The 15,803-nt window shown below is 36.8% G+C and overlaps 2 protein-coding genes across 4 annotated transcripts; one reads left to right on the top strand and one right to left on the bottom strand.

Annotated features, from left to right (window-relative positions):
• Window positions 1–2,908: 2,908 nt before the first annotated feature.
• On the bottom strand, window positions 2,909–15,677 carry LOC121730285 (lipase member H-A-like). 2 transcript variants are annotated; one of them, XM_042119264.1, is made up of 5 exons: window positions 15,639–15,677; window positions 15,268–15,448; window positions 14,416–14,810; window positions 13,752–14,085; window positions 2,909–2,926 (listed from the first exon to the last, which is right to left on the bottom strand). In XM_042119264.1, exons 2-5 carry the CDS (start codon window positions 15,375–15,377, stop codon window positions 2,917–2,919), a joined length of 849 nt encoding a protein of 282 aa, XP_041975198.1. In that variant the 5' UTR covers window positions 15,378–15,448; window positions 15,639–15,677; the 3' UTR covers window positions 2,909–2,916. The 2 variants fall into 2 exon arrangements, with proteins under 2 accessions (XP_041975198.1, XP_041975197.1); XM_042119263.1 differs by lacking the exon at window positions 2,909–2,926 and adding an exon at window positions 13,043–13,108.
• Window positions 6,515–10,131, top strand: LOC121730283 (lipase member H-A-like). 2 transcript variants are annotated; one of them, XM_042119261.1, is made up of 5 exons: window positions 6,542–6,551; window positions 7,429–7,618; window positions 8,129–8,526; window positions 8,806–9,139; window positions 10,086–10,131. In XM_042119261.1, the coding sequence occupies exons 2-5, from the start codon at window positions 7,506–7,508 to the stop codon at window positions 10,129–10,131; spliced, it is 891 nt and encodes a 296-aa protein (XP_041975195.1). In that variant the 5' UTR covers window positions 6,542–6,551; window positions 7,429–7,505. The 2 variants fall into 2 exon arrangements, with proteins under 2 accessions (XP_041975194.1, XP_041975195.1); XM_042119260.1 differs by lacking the exon at window positions 10,086–10,131 and having other exon boundaries at window positions 6,515–6,551; window positions 8,806–9,143.
• Window positions 15,678–15,803: the final 126 nt, after the last annotated feature.

Raw genomic sequence — 15,803 nt, 5'->3', positions numbered from 1 at the left:
CACACGTATCAGTATGAGCACGGGTTTGCCCAAACAATATTTTATTTATACATTAATAATTATTATCTATTGCTGATTATTTCTTCGAAACAGTTATCCAGCACCGATATAAGCCATTAACATTCATTTTAACTTATATTGAATGAATCCGATAATTGATTATCTTTATACTTCCTTTTAAAATCATAATAAACCTACTATTAATAATATAGCTGGTATACTCATACACACTACTTATATAATAAAGTAAAACAAAAAAGTAAAAATAAAATCAGAAATTGTTACTGCCAATAATTTTTATTAGTCAAGATCAAGTTATAGTGCCTACAGATGAACGGCACTTGTCGACGGCTGCTGTTGACCGCCGTCGACTGCCCTCGACAAGTGTCGTTCGTCTCTAAGAAGCTTTAAGTTTGTATCCCAAATCCCGATTATGTTATTTTCATCAATCCATGAAGCGCAAGATTCAAGTATACAATAATGTGACAAATTACAAACGTCTAAAAACAGATTTTTCTTTCTCTTCGCCCTTAGGGTTGATTCAAACCTCAACGCGACGCATAGATGCATTTCTAAATTTATATTATGGAGTTTGAATGGAAAGGATGAATTGCCTGAGACATCTTGCCAATATCAGATTGGCAAGACGTCTCACGCAATTTACATTACAAAATGCCGCGCCGCGCCTCGCCTCGCCTCGTCGCGTCGCGGTCTGAATTGACACTAAGCGGCTGAACCGATATAAATGAAGTTTGGAGATATACTTTCAGCGACGAGAAAGCGACATCTACTCGTAGTATGATTTAATAATTTTACATCAGCTAACTACGAGTATACCTAACTAAATCTACCTTAGACGCAATAATAAATAATTTAATTGTAATACTTATAACTTTCTTTTCACAATATAATATTCAACCGGGTACCTGGAAATTCCTTATTTTTCGTTAATTGCAAGCATTCCTAATATGATTGTGATAAAATCTTATCATTTTAAAGAAATTAAAGATTAATTGCTTTAAAATAATCTCACTGCAATGCAATAATTATGATTTTGCTACATACTTTTAAACGTATTTTTCAGTAATAGAAAATATAATAAGCAAAAAATCACTTTTTCGTCTTATCATAATCAAATCTGTACATAATAATCGGCCAAGTGCGAGTCGGACTCGCGCACGAAGGGTTCCGTACTGTTATAGAGCAAAAATAGGCCAAAAATTGTGTTTTTCGTATGGGAGCCCCCCTTTAATTTTTATTATATTTAAATATTATCATTTATTATTAAGGCGAGGTGAAACCCCATTTTGTTATTTCTTGACACCCGATTTACCTAGTTCCAATATAATAACGAAATGTAAAAAAAATGAGATATAGAGCACAATATTTGAAAGGATTTAATTCTTGAAGCCCCATAAGAGCACCGGTGATCGCGACAACAATAGAATACAATAGCATTTCCTGGAATCCGTGATCGAAGTACATTTTAATGAAAAATTATACTTTCGCTGTAATTAATTTACTAACTCACCTCCGACAAAACTCTTTGTCATCGAAATATAAGTATTAACAAGAATAACATTCATTTTATTTTAATAAATAGTTAATGAATCTTTTTAATAAAAAGGTCTGAACCGAACAATCTTTTTTTATATTTATTTAGAAAGATATTTAAAAAAACCCATGAAAAATAGAGAAGATCCGCCCCTAGATACTACAATTTTATGCTAAGCTGAAATTAATCTTATTAGTATATAATATAATACATAATATAATATATTGAAGGCCTTTGTGAAAATATAATTGCCCAAAAATCACGTTTGTTGTATGGGAGCCCCCCTTAAATATTAATATTATTTTGTTTTTAGTATTTTTTGTTTGAAAATTTCAGAAGTCTAGCTATAGCGGTTCTTGAGAACTAACTATAGCGGTTTTGCCTGGCGACAGACAGACAGACGGACAGACAACGAAGCCTTAGTAAATATGGTCCCGTTTCTACCCTTTAGGTACGGAACCCTAAAAATGAGCTTTTACTATTTTAACTTTGGTTAGAATAGTAAGATTGAGTACAGAAATAGTTGAGGTTAAGGCGAAGTCTGAAGACGGCACTATAATAACGAATAAGAATTATTTGATTCTTTTTAGATTATTTTTAAGAATATTACTTTTGTTTTTACCTTGGAAGTCGGTTTTAATTTTTTGTTAAAAAATAATAATTTTACCCTTTTTGGTTACCTATGAGACCACAAGGCTATATTACTTATAGCTTGTTGTCTTAGAGTTGTACATATTATTACTAGCGGTCGCCCGCGGCTCCGCCCGCGTGGATGTCGGTTACGGCTGCAAAAAGCGTACCCAGGAAAGAGTCGGTCAGCAAACTGATTCTCAGGTCAATTCACAGACTGCAACACTGACATCGACGACGCGGACGCAGTCATTATCCGAAGGGATGCATATTATAGTGCACACTGCACAGATTATCTTCCTCCCGCACGCGCACCCCCGCTTGGTGACGCCCACTATCGTTATATTTTCATTTCGCCATAATTTCAAAACTAAACGTCCAATTTTAATCATTCAAAGACCAAATGCTATCTACATAAGCCGTACATAGTGATGAAATAATTTATTTTCATAAGGATTAATTGCATAAGTAAAATAAACGCGTTGAAATGTTGCCCAAAAAAAATTCAAGATTTTTAAATAACAAAATTGTTATTGTGCCTTACTCGACATAGATGAGTATAGTGTGTCGCGGACTTTTTTGTAGATATTTATAAATTTCCAATTTTCAAAAAATTTCAAAAATGTTCAATAATCTTTATTGATTTCTCCCACAATACAAAACAAGATGTACAATTATTTTGATGTAAGTACTAAGTTACAAAATATTATAGCAGGAGACTGGTGCCCTTACTAGGTTACCCTGAAATTATAAAAAAAATATAAGATCTACAATTACTTAGAACATTTTATGTTTCTATCTTATATAGTTTCGGCAGCGTACGCAAAATAAGTAACTTTTCTGGTTGATTTTACACCTGGCGTCCGAAAAACCCAAATATCTTACGAAACCCATTTTTTTCCAAAATAAAATTTAGCCTACGTTCAGCAGAAATAATGTAGAATTCATCATCTTTTGCTTGCAGTAGTATAAATAAAGCTAAAATCCTCGAACTTGTATCTATAAGGATTCAAAAGTTCTGTTGGGTACCTTCGGAACCAGGGTACATCCTGGTGCAAAATCTTACTTTTTGGTAAAAAATCGAAATCACTTTATGTTTCCATACAAATTTCAAGGAGTCTCCTCGATTCCTCATGGATCCCATCATCAGATCACCATTTTTGTGAACATGGTACCAACCTCAGATTCAACCCTGCACAACAACAAAATAATCATGAAGATCGGTCCACGAACGGCGAAGTTATGGTTGGACATACAAAAAAAAATATATATAAACAGACGAACGCATAACCTCCTCTTTTTTGGAAGTCGGTTAAAAACTATATACGCTTGTCGCGAGACTTAACAATTTGTCAGTATAAATTAATAAAGGTATTAAAATAATAAATATAATGGGCGTACCTAGGTAGGGGCAGCTGTCTCCTCCCCTAGAAGATAAAATAAACGTCAATTTTCCTGGCAAGTGGGAATTAAAAACGTGTTACCTACTCTGCGCAAAAGGAAGTGTTGGAAACAAAATATATTTTCAGACAGATTAATAAAAGTCAACTTTCATGATTTTTTGTTTCAACGACCATCTTCTCGAAACAGGTATGCTGCCCCCCCCCCCCCCCCCCCAGCTAAAATCCTGGGTACGCCCATGATTATACGTTTACTTCATTCCAATGGCATATTTTTAATATGCATTTAAAAAATGTAGATAGCATAAATGAGATAATTGTAATAAATTATATTTATGTTGATAACTTATAATCTGTATAAGCCACTGGAATATTTATTTTGCACCACAATCTTGAATCTAGAAATCGCTCGCAACTTCGTTCACGTGTTTTTAGCTTGTGGGATCCGTACATTGTTAACCGACTTTAAAAAAAGGATATTCTATGTTTGGCTGTGGATATTTTTCGTAATAGATACAGACGTGTCTACTCCCGGCAGACTTAATATCCACGGCAAATTCGTTCAAAATCGAATAGTTTATGCGGGATCAATTAACTATTGTGTGAGACGTCATGCAAGACTGTCAACTCAGTACAAATTTAGAAATACATCTACGCGTCTGCCTGCCTGCCTTCCTGCCTGCCTGCTTGCCTGTTTGTCTGTCTGTTTGTCTATCTGATAAACGGATTTTGGCGCAACGGAGTTGCGGGCGCCATCTAGTTATATTATGTGAAAGTGTGTCTGTCTGTCTGCTACCTCTTCACACCCAAACCGCTGACCCGGTTTTGCTGAAATTTGGTATGAAGATACTTTGAGTCCCGGGAAAGGACACAGCCTGATACTTTTCATCCCAGTTCCCTCGTGATAAACAAATTTTGGCGCAACGGGCGTCATCTAGTTTGTTTTTGTAGCTTTTTCAAGAACAATCAATGATAATATCTTAGATATCTAAAAATAGATCAATAATTTTCGATTGTTTTTAGGGTTCCGTAACCAAAGGGTAAAAACGACGACCTCTGTGGCTTAGTTGGTGGGCGAGTTAGATAGCTCAAGCCGGGGGTCGCGGGTTGCAACAGGCGACGGAACAAAAAAGTTTTCAATGTTCCTGGGTCTTGGATTTGTATTATATTATATAGGTACTAGCTGTCCCGCCAAATGCTGTTTTGCCATATAAAGTATTTCGCCCATATTATTTTATTTAAGTGAATAAATAAGTATGGCACCATGACAACGTCTATCGCTATCCCGTCGCACAAACAATGGTCGCCGTCAGTCTCGAGTTCTAATAATTTACTATTATTTATTCAACAAATGCTCTTATCAATATGAAAAGTAGCCAGTAGCTCAGACCATAGACAAAGGAAAACCTACTGAATATGCATATAAAATTTGGTAAAAATCAGTAAATAAAGCTGTTTGGGAGGAGTACAGTAAGTGGTAACTAATATTGTAACACGAGAATCTATATATTATATAAAACTCAAAGGTGACTGACTGATTGACATAGTGATCTAGATCAACGCACAGCCCAAACCACAGGACGGATTGGGCTGAAATTTGGCATGCAGGTAGATGTTATGACGTAGGCATCCGCTAAGAAAGGATTTTGATAAATTCCAACCCCAAGGGGTTCAAACAGGGGATGAAATTTGTATATATAATAATACTTGTTAATGCGAGCGAAGCCGCGGGCAAAAGCTCGTTTTATACATATATAAGATGTATAATATAATTAAAATCTTAAAATTTTATAATGTTAGTATAAAAACTTTTTTTGTGTTAGTATATAAAAATATTAAATTGTTAGTAAGTATAAAAACTGTATTAAATGATATTTCCGTTGTCTGGTACCCGTAATACTGGATTTACACGGGTGACTAAAGTCGCACTATTTACGCCGCACGGCGAAAATCAACCGTCTAAATGGCAATTCGACTACGCCGCATGCGGCTAAAGCCGCAAGCCCAAAAGGCCGCATGCGGCTGGTGATTAAAATCGACCGTGCAAACGCTCAGTCGCAAGCGATCGCTTGCTGCAAATACATAGCAGAGATCTCGGGCGGCACAGGCGATTTTTTAACCGACTTCCAAAAAGGAGGAGGTTATATGTTCGGCTGTGGAGTTTTTTTTTTTTTTTGTAGAAATAGTAAATGGGGTGGCGATTTGGCTTGGACAGGCGATTCGACTGGTGACTTGCCGCGCGACTAAAGTCAACCCGTGTAAATCCAGCATAACACAAGTCCTTCAGGTATTTACCACGGGACCGGACTAACGTGGTGTGAAGCTTCCATAGATAGAGATAGATTTATTTAAAAAAATAAAAAAAAAACTGGACTCTATTACTGAGACTTCGATGTCTGTCCGTCTGTCTCTCCGTATGTCCGTCTGTCTGTCTCCAGGCTGTAACTCAAGAACCGCTATAGCTAGACTTCTATAATTTTTTACAGATTGTGTATTTTTGGTACCGCTATAACAACAAATACTAAAAACAGAATAAAGTTAAGATTTAAGGCGGGTTCCCATACAACAAACGTGATTTTTATGCCCTTTTTGGCTCGTAATCTTTAGAGATTACGAGCCAAAAGGCTACATGTAAATACTTAATTTTTTTACAAAATCCTCAAATTTTATGTGTAGGTACTTAATTATTTAATAACAAAATTAAAATTAAATAAATAATAATTAAGGGGGTCTCCCATACTAAAAACACAATTTTTCTCTACTTTACTCGCGCACGCAGGGTTCGTGCGCAACCCTTCGTGCGCGAGTCCGACTCGCACTTGGCCGATTTTTACGTTGTTTTCGATCAAGAACTGTGATTTAGATTAGTATATTGATAAATGATTGATTATAAAACAAATTGTTGTCACTGAAACGTTTATCGGTAATCATGAAGCTGCTTGGGGTACTACTAGTGTGTGTTGCTTGTGCGTATATTTTCACACATATAATAATAATTATAATATTTATTTTATTGAATTGAAAACTTCTTTAGCGGCGTTGAGCACTTTTGTGGGATGAGTAAAAACTGTGAAACTCGCGTCAGATTTTCGTGCTGATCGAAAAACCGTAAGACGGTTGGAGTGTTGTAACATCGAAATCGATTAATCGAACAATCGATTGCTTTTTTTTCGATTGTCGGTATTTTGTAATCGATTGTACGGGTTTCATTTTATGAAATCGATTTAAAAAAACATTTTTTTTAAATCGATTTCATAAAAAATGGGTTAAAAAGAATAATGCACAACGTCAATAATCAAGTTTTCACTTCTGCCGGCACTCCCGGAGTGCAACGCGTCTTTTTTTTATTTTATTTTATTTTACTGTTTGTTGTACTGTCAGAGAATTTGATTCCTAGAAGGATGGGGGAACTACGCAGTTTTGTCGCGTTACGTCAAACCCAGCCGACAGTCTATCACAATTAACATTGAATTGACATGCTCCGACCAAATGACGTACTGTCAATGGCCTAGGAATCAATTTTTCGATGGTACATACAAATTAATAATTTTATTATAGGCATAGGTAGATACGTAGCTGTATTATGTTAATATGAAGTAAAAATTACTTTACGTCGGTTATTTTAATATGGGAATCATCACATATTAAAATAACCGGCATAAAGTAATTTTTATACCGGTTATACCAGTGGACAATTTGTCAATTAATGAATAAATTGTTCACCGGCAACCACGGCCGCTGAAAGGTAGGTAGTCAATTTATTGAAAGTGCTCCGCGACAAAAACTCTTTAAGAATAAATAAATCTTTGTTCACAAATAAACTTAATTCTTTCACATTTTCAGTATCTTCCTGTTACGCAACTCCTGTTATCCCAGGGGATAATAGTCACTATGTAGAAGGGGAGAGCAGGTATATCTGGATGCCGGATGGTGAAGGAGTACCACATCTGGTAGACCTTCAAGCTCCCGTTGATGAACAGGCATTAGCTTCAGCTAGGAACGGCGCCGACAACCAGTATTGGCTTTTTACCAGGTGACTTTCTTTTATAAAATAATGGGGCAAACGAGCAAACGGTTCACCTGATGAAAAGCAACTACCGTCGCCCATGGACACTCGCAACATTAAAAGATCTGCAGGTGCATTGCCGGCCTTCAAAGAGGGAATACGCACTCTTCTTGAAGTATTGGCCCGAAATAATGCTGTTTACAGTTCGTTCCAGAGTTTTACAGTGCGCGGCAGAAAGTTAAGTAATAGTAGTAATTATATAAATGTAGTAATCCTCAAAGAATCCCTAAACAAGAAGACCGATCTTGTTCACACATGAAATGCACAAAATGAGTCTGGTCAGGTCGGCCTGCAATAAGTCCGATCTTGTTAAAGCCGTTTGGGCTAATCCGGATAACTGATAATGCTGTATGAAAATATTATAATTCTATATAATATCATAAATATCAAGAAAAAGAAAGATATCGCGATATAATATTATCCGCAAATGAAAACAATATTTCACTAGGACCAATGAAACTTGTGTATCAATTTCAGGCGCAATCCTAACAATGCCCAAATCCTTGTCATCAACAACGCGAACAGCGTCTCGTCATCCAACTACAATGGTGCACTTCCTACAAAGGTGATCGTCCACGGATGGAACAACAACGGCAATTCCCCAATGAACCCGCTCATCACTCAAGCTTTCCTAGCTGTAGGTGATTTCAACGTTATAGTTCTCGACTGGAGCCGCTTGGCTAACAACCCATTATACTCAACCGCCGCTGCGGGTGTCCCAAATGTCGGACAACACCTTGGAAACTTCCTCATCTGGCTATTCAATACGGCTGGTGGAAATTGGAATAACCTCCATCTAGTCGGGTTCAGCTTGGGAGCTCATGTCGTCGGCAACGCTGGACGCACAGCTTCGGGAAGACCAGGACGCGTAACAGGTAATCGCTGCTTGGATTGTCTACGCTCATATTGGCCTTATGACGATGAAAACCTTTAGTCTGGCAACACAAAGACTTTTCTATTGCCATGAACCTCGTTACAATAATTGAGGTTCTGAAAATGAGACATTGCCAGTGGTAAATTTAAATAAGGAAAACCTGTGCGATATCAAACTTTTCTAAGCAATTAACTATGTATCTAAGGATAGTCGAGTATCTCACTTTCGGCTATTACGCATATTAACAAAAAGTAATATAATATATCTGTATTATTTACAGGTTTGGACCCAGCTGGTCCAAGCTGGGGCGGGAATTCCTTGGCTTTAAACACAAATAGCGGCGTCTACGTCGAGTCCATTCACACCGACGGTGGCTTCCTCGGCATCATGGATGCGATCTCTAATGCAGATTTCTATCCAAACGGCGGAAAGAACCCTCAGCCTGGATGCTGGATTAGTACTTGCTCTCATGGTCGTGCCCCAGAACTTTTTGCGTCAAGTGTGAGAACGAATCATTTCATCGGTCGTCAGTGCGGTAACATCTGGGAAGCCGAACTGAGCACCTGCAACGGAGGATCATTGCACATGGGCAATGCTGTGATGGGTAAACGAGGGTAAGTATAAAAATGTATTTTGTACTTCCAGATATTAATTTACTTATTGATACTAACAAAGAAATTGATTAATAGGCAGACGGTGGACCGACGCAATTTGGTTTTACTATGTCAAGCCTAGCTGACAGGTCACCACAAGTCAGGTTAACACTGACTTGTCATACTGACATAACCTGACTAATTAACGTAGATTCGCCATCTGCTATCTATCAATTTTGCTGATGGTACTATCAGAGAAGCATCAGAGAAGTTGATTTCTAGGCAGATGGGGGACCTACGTAGTTTGATCAAAAAAATTTTTTCTCGCCATTTAATACTTGACACTGTCATTTATTACATTATGATTATTTATAGCAAACAGCCATTATAAAAAACAGGCACTGTTGTCACTTATCAGGTATTTTGAAGTTTGGTGTAGCTGTCAAGCTTGGTGATCATATTTACTATACTTGGTGTTCGATTACAATTTGAACTACAGTCGTGACTAAAATAGCTAGTAGGTACCATCGAGGACATTGATTCCTGGGTAGTTAACAGACCAACGTCATGTAGTCGGATCATGTTAATTCAATCTGCCTAGAAATTAACTTCTCTGATTGTTGTATTGTAATTTTAGAATATCACTAAATATTATAAAACAATTTTTTTTTTCCTTAATGTCCCTTTGTTTCCTTTAATCTTTAAAACTACGCAACCAATAGTGGAGAAATACTGTTGGGGTTTCTAATGTGATGTCGTAAATAATTACATTTTTTTCCGCTTACATTGCAAACGCAGGCTGACCCCTACGAGATTTATCAAAATAATGTACCGAGTATTGTACACATTGAAAAGGTCTACAGAAAATTCCGAAAATTAAAAAATCTTAAAAATTAGGTCACGTAGTATGGGTATGCTCCCTAAGTCTATTTATATTACATTTTATAACATTTTTAATGTTTTTCAGATCCGGGATCTATGGACTGCGCACGGGTTCAAACTGGCCGTTTTGAATGTAATTATCATCATTGGGTCTAAATAAAAGTGTGAATATTTATTTTGTGTCATAATATAATTAAAAATCTTTATAATATGCCTAGTATTTCTATTTTCTACTTTCAATATAACTTAAATACAATTATACAAAGCTATGGGCATTAAATTCGTAAATAATGAAAACATACAATATCAGCAACCGACTTAAGCTACAATTGGTCTATATTTTACATAGAAGTTTTTATGCCTACATGACTCCAATAATATACTACTATTACATACATATATACATTACATACTACAAACGCCTCCGTGGTCTAGTGGTTAGAGCGTCGCTCTCGACTCCGGAGGTCGTCAAGTAAGATGATCCATGCGTCGGATGGGCATGTAAAAAGTCGGTCCTGCGCCTGATCTCTCGCCAGTCGTGTCGGTCTTCCGTCCCACTGGATTATGAGAGTAAAAGGAATAGAGAGTGCTCTTGTGTACTGCGCACACACTTGGGCACTATAAAATTACTCCTGCGTACCTGGCCTGGTTTCAATGAAGCTGGCCACCGTCACCGAAACCGGTGTGGGGAGTATTATTATTATTACTACTATTACAATACCTCAGTCATCATGTGATGGTTTTACCGACCCCAGTCATATTATATACATTTAGTTAATTCGGGATTAAAAATATATTATATGTACTTATAGGAACCACATAACATTATGAGCAAATAATAAAGTCTATTTCCTTACTTTATTGAATATCTATAACAATTGCTGTAATTTTAATAATAAATAATGTGAGATCATAACGTAGATTAGATTTGACGATGCCAGTTTTCGGACGTGTCTTAATAACTGTTTGAGCTGTGTTTATGAAATTTAGACTATAATACATATAATATATTTATCTTGTAGGTCTCAATACATGAGCCAAATTTGACACGTTTAAGTTTAATCGTTTTTGACAATGATATTCGTAAACTCATTGGTTTTTGAATTGTGAGGGGGTCAAAAGTGGCTGCAAATGGTTCGTGTAATATTACACACGGTCACATAATATATATTAGTAGTACCAAACACGGTGCTGCTCGCCAGTTCTGTTATAACTTATACTTGAACTTGGCTTGACACGCTACCGCGTATCTAAATATCCATGTACTTCTTTATACAGATTAAGGGCGCTATCACATTTTTTCACAAATATCAGCGATTTTCAGGTACCATTTTAAAGAATTAGGAGTCACACGGCGAGGATATTTTGGTTTCAAATGAAAGACAATATATTCATCTCCACGTCTAAACCATAAAAATGTTATAGCCGCATACAAAATTTTGACATAAATACGTTTTAACCATTACAATAATCGCAAAAGATTAAAAAAATGGGGTTTGATTAGGCACCATTATAGATAAATACATTGAACTAAGGAAAATAAATATATAATAATAATCTTTATTTTCTCCTCACAATACAAGTTCAAGTAGTAATATTAACAGAATTTTTGACAGTCAGGTGAAATTGTAAGGAGCTGGTGTCCATTATAGGTCATGACTCATGAATGTATTACAGATCACCAGGTCCTCACCCCAAGGAACATTTTAGTTATTTAGGTTAGATTCTAGTTTACAATCATGTTACAGCATTATGAGAAGATAAAATATTAAACACAAAAAAATTGTTGCTTATTTAGTCCCCCTGTACGAACAGCTAAATATTTTATCTATATCTATACTAGTAGTATTATAATTGGGAAGAGTTTGTTTGTTTGTTTGTTTGTTTGATCGCGCTAATCTCAGGAACTACTGGTCCGATTTGAAAAATTATTTCAGTGTTAGATAGCCTATTTATCGAGGAAGGCTATAGGTTTATTTTATTGCGCTAAGACTAATAAGAGCGACGAAATAGAGGAAAGTGTGGAAAAAACGGGAGAAATTATTTGAAATGGCTTATTTGAATGCGCTAATCTCAGGAACTACGGGTCCGATTTGAAAAATTTATTTTAGTGTTAGATAGCCTACTTATCGAGAAAGGCTATAGGTTATATTTTATCACGCTAAAGGAGTGAGCACACTGAGACGGGCCGTGCCGGGGCTCAGCGTGCCGGGGCTCATCGCATAAATCCGCCTACATACAATTTGTATAGATTTGCGTATCGCACACTGTGTCGGGGCGCAGCGGAATTCCGCTTAAATACAAATTGAATGGAGGCGGATTTTTGCGATGAGCCCCGGCACGCTGAGCCCCGGCACGGCCCGTCTCAGTGTGCTCACTCCTTAAGACTAATAGGAGCGAAGAAATAGAGGAAAGTGTGGAAAAACGGGGGAAATTATTTGAAAGGGCTTATTCGAACGTACTGGAGCAATTTATTACGTAATTTGGCACACATGAAGAATAAACCACGTGAAAGGACATAGGTTTCTTTTTTGCGGAAAAATGTACGGTTTCCGTGATATTCCTAAAATTATGCGGGCGAAGCCGCGCGGAACATCTAGTATAAAAATAAATTTAAACATTTCCATTTAAAAGAAAAATAAGAAACGCTCTCTTCATACATTTTCGCCTTATCAAGAACGCGGCGAGCGTCGTAACCGCCACTGTACAAGGTGCGCTGATATTGAATGTTATTTTAATGTTCTTAACGTCGATATTCGTACTGACCTACTATTTTTTGTTGAATTTTGAATATTTCATTTTTTTGCTAAAAAGTGGCCCCTTGCGAATATCTTATGGCGGTTTATCTGGATGGGATTAGTTCCCGAACCCGTAGTAGGCTTTCTTTTGTATTTGCCTTAAATTTATTCATAAATAAAACATTTTTATATGTTAGCTAGTAGTGCTAGTACGTAGGCTTCGGTTGGAGTTGAAAAAGTTTTATGTGTGGAATAAAATATAGCAAAATTATGTTTTATTTTTTATTTGGATGCTATAACAATACACTCGTATAATAATATCATTCAAAATGGCCAACTAGCACCGGTGGTCAAACCATAAAGTCCATACCTAAAAAAACGTTATCACAAAAATAAATAAAAATAATATCTATGGACGCTTCACACGACGTCAGTCTGGCCCCGTGCTAAGTAGGTACCTGAAGGACTTGTGTTACGGTTAAGTACCAGAAAAGGGAAAAATATTTAATACTTTTATACTATACATATATTTAAGATTTTTATTATATGATACACATATTTAATACACATCCATGAGTCATGACCCAGGAACTTTGAAAACTTTTTGCTCAGGATTCGAACCTGCGACCCCCGGCTTGAGCTACCAACAGCCCATCAACTGAGCCACAGAGGTCGCCAGATAGTATTAATTATCATCACCAAAAAACTAAAAGAAAGTAACAAACCTTTGCTACACTTTGCCTTACAGGCGTACCGCGTAGTAGGCTTAAATATTGATGTTTACGTAAAAATAACAGTTAGACCCATCTTCGCACGGGTCTTAATGTCTATATTATTTTATTATTTATAATAAATTCGTTTTATTATACGAAAGGGTTTTCGTAAATATAAAGTATAATCGTATAAAAACCCACCTCTTGGATCACTCTACTAGCAAAACCCGCATAAAAATAATTTGCGTAGTTTTAAAGATGTAAGCTAACATATTTTACAGGTTGTTTATGTCAACTTACCTTCGTTTATCCATATCGTCGTTGCCCATTTGCAACGTTTCTCCCTGGCAATACCCAATTGAAGCTGCAATTAGGTTAGCACAGCGGTGGCCAACAAAGTGATTATTTTTCACACTCGACGCAAACAGCTCTGGTGCACGAAAATGGGAGCAAGTGCTGCACCAGCATCCTGGCTGGGGATTCGTTCCGCCGTTTGGATAAAAATCGACATGGCCAATGGGTTTCATAAAGCCGAGTACACCACCATCGGTGTGGATGATTTCCACGTAAACTGCGCTGTCGGTGCCCAACCTGTCAGGGTTTTTGCACCATAGTGGGAGCGCTGGGTCCAAACCTGGGTGAAGAAGAATATCAGCTAAGGAAACTTTGACTAAGTTAACTAAAAACTTTAGTTTCGAAAACTAAGAGCTAACCGGCTTATTTTATTGGCTCCAAGTAAAAGTAATACATAATGCTAGAAAGAAAATTTTCCAAAGACTCTATGACAAATTTTACCAAAATTGAAATTTCAGAACACTTACAATACCCTTGACCTTTTTATTTGCGTGTCAAAGATTTCTAATTAGTGTGATTCCACAAAAAGAAATCATTAATTCCACTTTATATTTCCTATCATAATATAATAAGACAATTTCCCTAATCTTATCCAGCACACCAAGGTTACCTGTTACACGTCCTGGTCTTCCCGAAGCTGTGCGTCCAGCGTTGCCAACGACATGAGCTCCCAAGCTGAACCCAACTAGATGGAGTTCATTCCAGTCTCCACCAGCTATATCGAACAGCCATATGAGGAAATTTCCAAGATACTCTCCTACATCTGGGACGCCGAGTACGGCAGTTGTATAACATCTACTGGCCAAGCTGTTCCAGTCGACAACTATAACGTTGCAGTCACTGACGGCTAGGAAAGCATCTGTGATGAGCGGATTCATTGAAGAGTTGCCACTGCCGGTCCATCCATGAACAATAACCTTTGTAGGAGCAGCACCGTTGTAGTTAGATGCCCATATGCTTTTGACGCTGTTGTGAATCAGCGTTTGAGCATGATGAGGGTTGCGCCTGAGAAAAAACTAATGATATGATGTTGCTTAAGTTTTTGTAGTCATGAATTCTTTTGGGGCACCAATCTCATAATTTTCTGGCTGTGTCATGTGAGGCTGATGAGACAGGCTCGAAATTTAAAGGCTCGTTAGGGTAGACTCGGGTCTGCTAAGCGTTCTCGTGCGAAAAGCGACTTTCGCTTTATCATTTTTTACGGAAGTAGGCCCTTACTTGTTTATTATTATGTTTCACCACTTTCTGATAAAGTGCCGAATAGGCTATTCACAGCTTTTTTGATAGATTCTTCATCTGTCAAATTAAGTGGTGGATAGCCTATTCGGCACTTATCAGGAAGTGGTGAAACAGGCCCTAAGAATTTTTCCATGGACTGTGACTGACGCTGTCAAGCGGTGAAGAGTAATAGTGAAAGAAATTGCTAGAACCTGAAGTGAAAAGAACGACCAGCAAAAGCTACCTTGTGTACAGCCAATACTGGTTATCGATGCCGCTTCTGATTGCCAGCGCGTCACGTTCTGCTGGAGTTTCCAGGTCTAGAAGATGTGGTACCCCCTCACCTTCCGGCATCCAAATATATCTGCTATCTCCTTCTACACAGATATTATCGCTTGTGCAGGGAATTATAGATACGGTACACACTGGAAATTGAAACGAGTGATTTTTTTAAATTAAAAATATTGTTTTTATTGATTTGTTATTACTTATTTCCTGGGATGGCTCAAATTATACTTCTAATTTAAAATTTATATTAAAAATGTCTAGAAATTTTGATTTTTTTAAGATTTTTCTGTACAAAGTGATAATATAAATATTTAAAAAAATACACACGTGTTAAATAAACGAAAAGTACTGGTAGCAGCTTTATATTCTCTGACATATTTTTATTTGTTTTAAATATTTTAAAATGAATAAAAAAATACTTATTAGTTACAAAAAGGAATCCCGAGCTTTTAACGATATTTATCATCAACAATTTTTTTAAATATTTATTGC

This window comes from Aricia agestis, chromosome 9 (genome assembly GCF_905147365.1).
Source record: "Aricia agestis chromosome 9, ilAriAges1.1, whole genome shotgun sequence".
Classification (NCBI taxonomy): Eukaryota; Metazoa; Arthropoda; class Insecta; order Lepidoptera; family Lycaenidae; genus Aricia; species Aricia agestis.
This window is presented reverse-complemented; position numbering and strand designations above follow the sequence as displayed.

What these genes read in the sequence shown, in the direction of transcription:
- LOC121730283 (XM_042119260.1), top strand. Translation starts at nt 6,515, where the DNA reads ATGAAGCTGCTTGGGGTACTACTAGTGTGTGTTGCTT. An exon ending in ACTACTAGTGTGTGTTGCTT is followed by an intron (nt 6,552 to 7,428) that starts GTGCGTATATTT and finishes TCACATTTTCAG; the next exon opens with TATCTTCCTGTTACGCAACT. An exon ending in AAGACCAGGACGCGTAACAG is followed by an intron (nt 8,527 to 8,805) that starts GTAATCGCTGCT and finishes TATTATTTACAG; the next exon opens with GTTTGGACCCAGCTGGTCCA.
- LOC121730285 (XM_042119263.1), bottom strand. Translation starts at nt 15,377, where the DNA reads ATGCCGGAAGGTGAGGGGGTACCACATCTTCTAGACCTGGAAACTCCA. An exon ending in CAGTATTGGCTGTACACAAG is followed by an intron (nt 14,811 to 15,267) that starts GTAGCTTTTGCT and finishes GTTTTTTCTCAG; the next exon opens with GCGCAACCCTCATCATGCTC. An exon ending in GACGATATGGATAAACGAAG is followed by an intron (nt 13,109 to 13,751) that starts GTAAGTTGACAT and finishes ACGTTTTTTTAG; the next exon opens with GTATGGACTTTATGGTTTGA.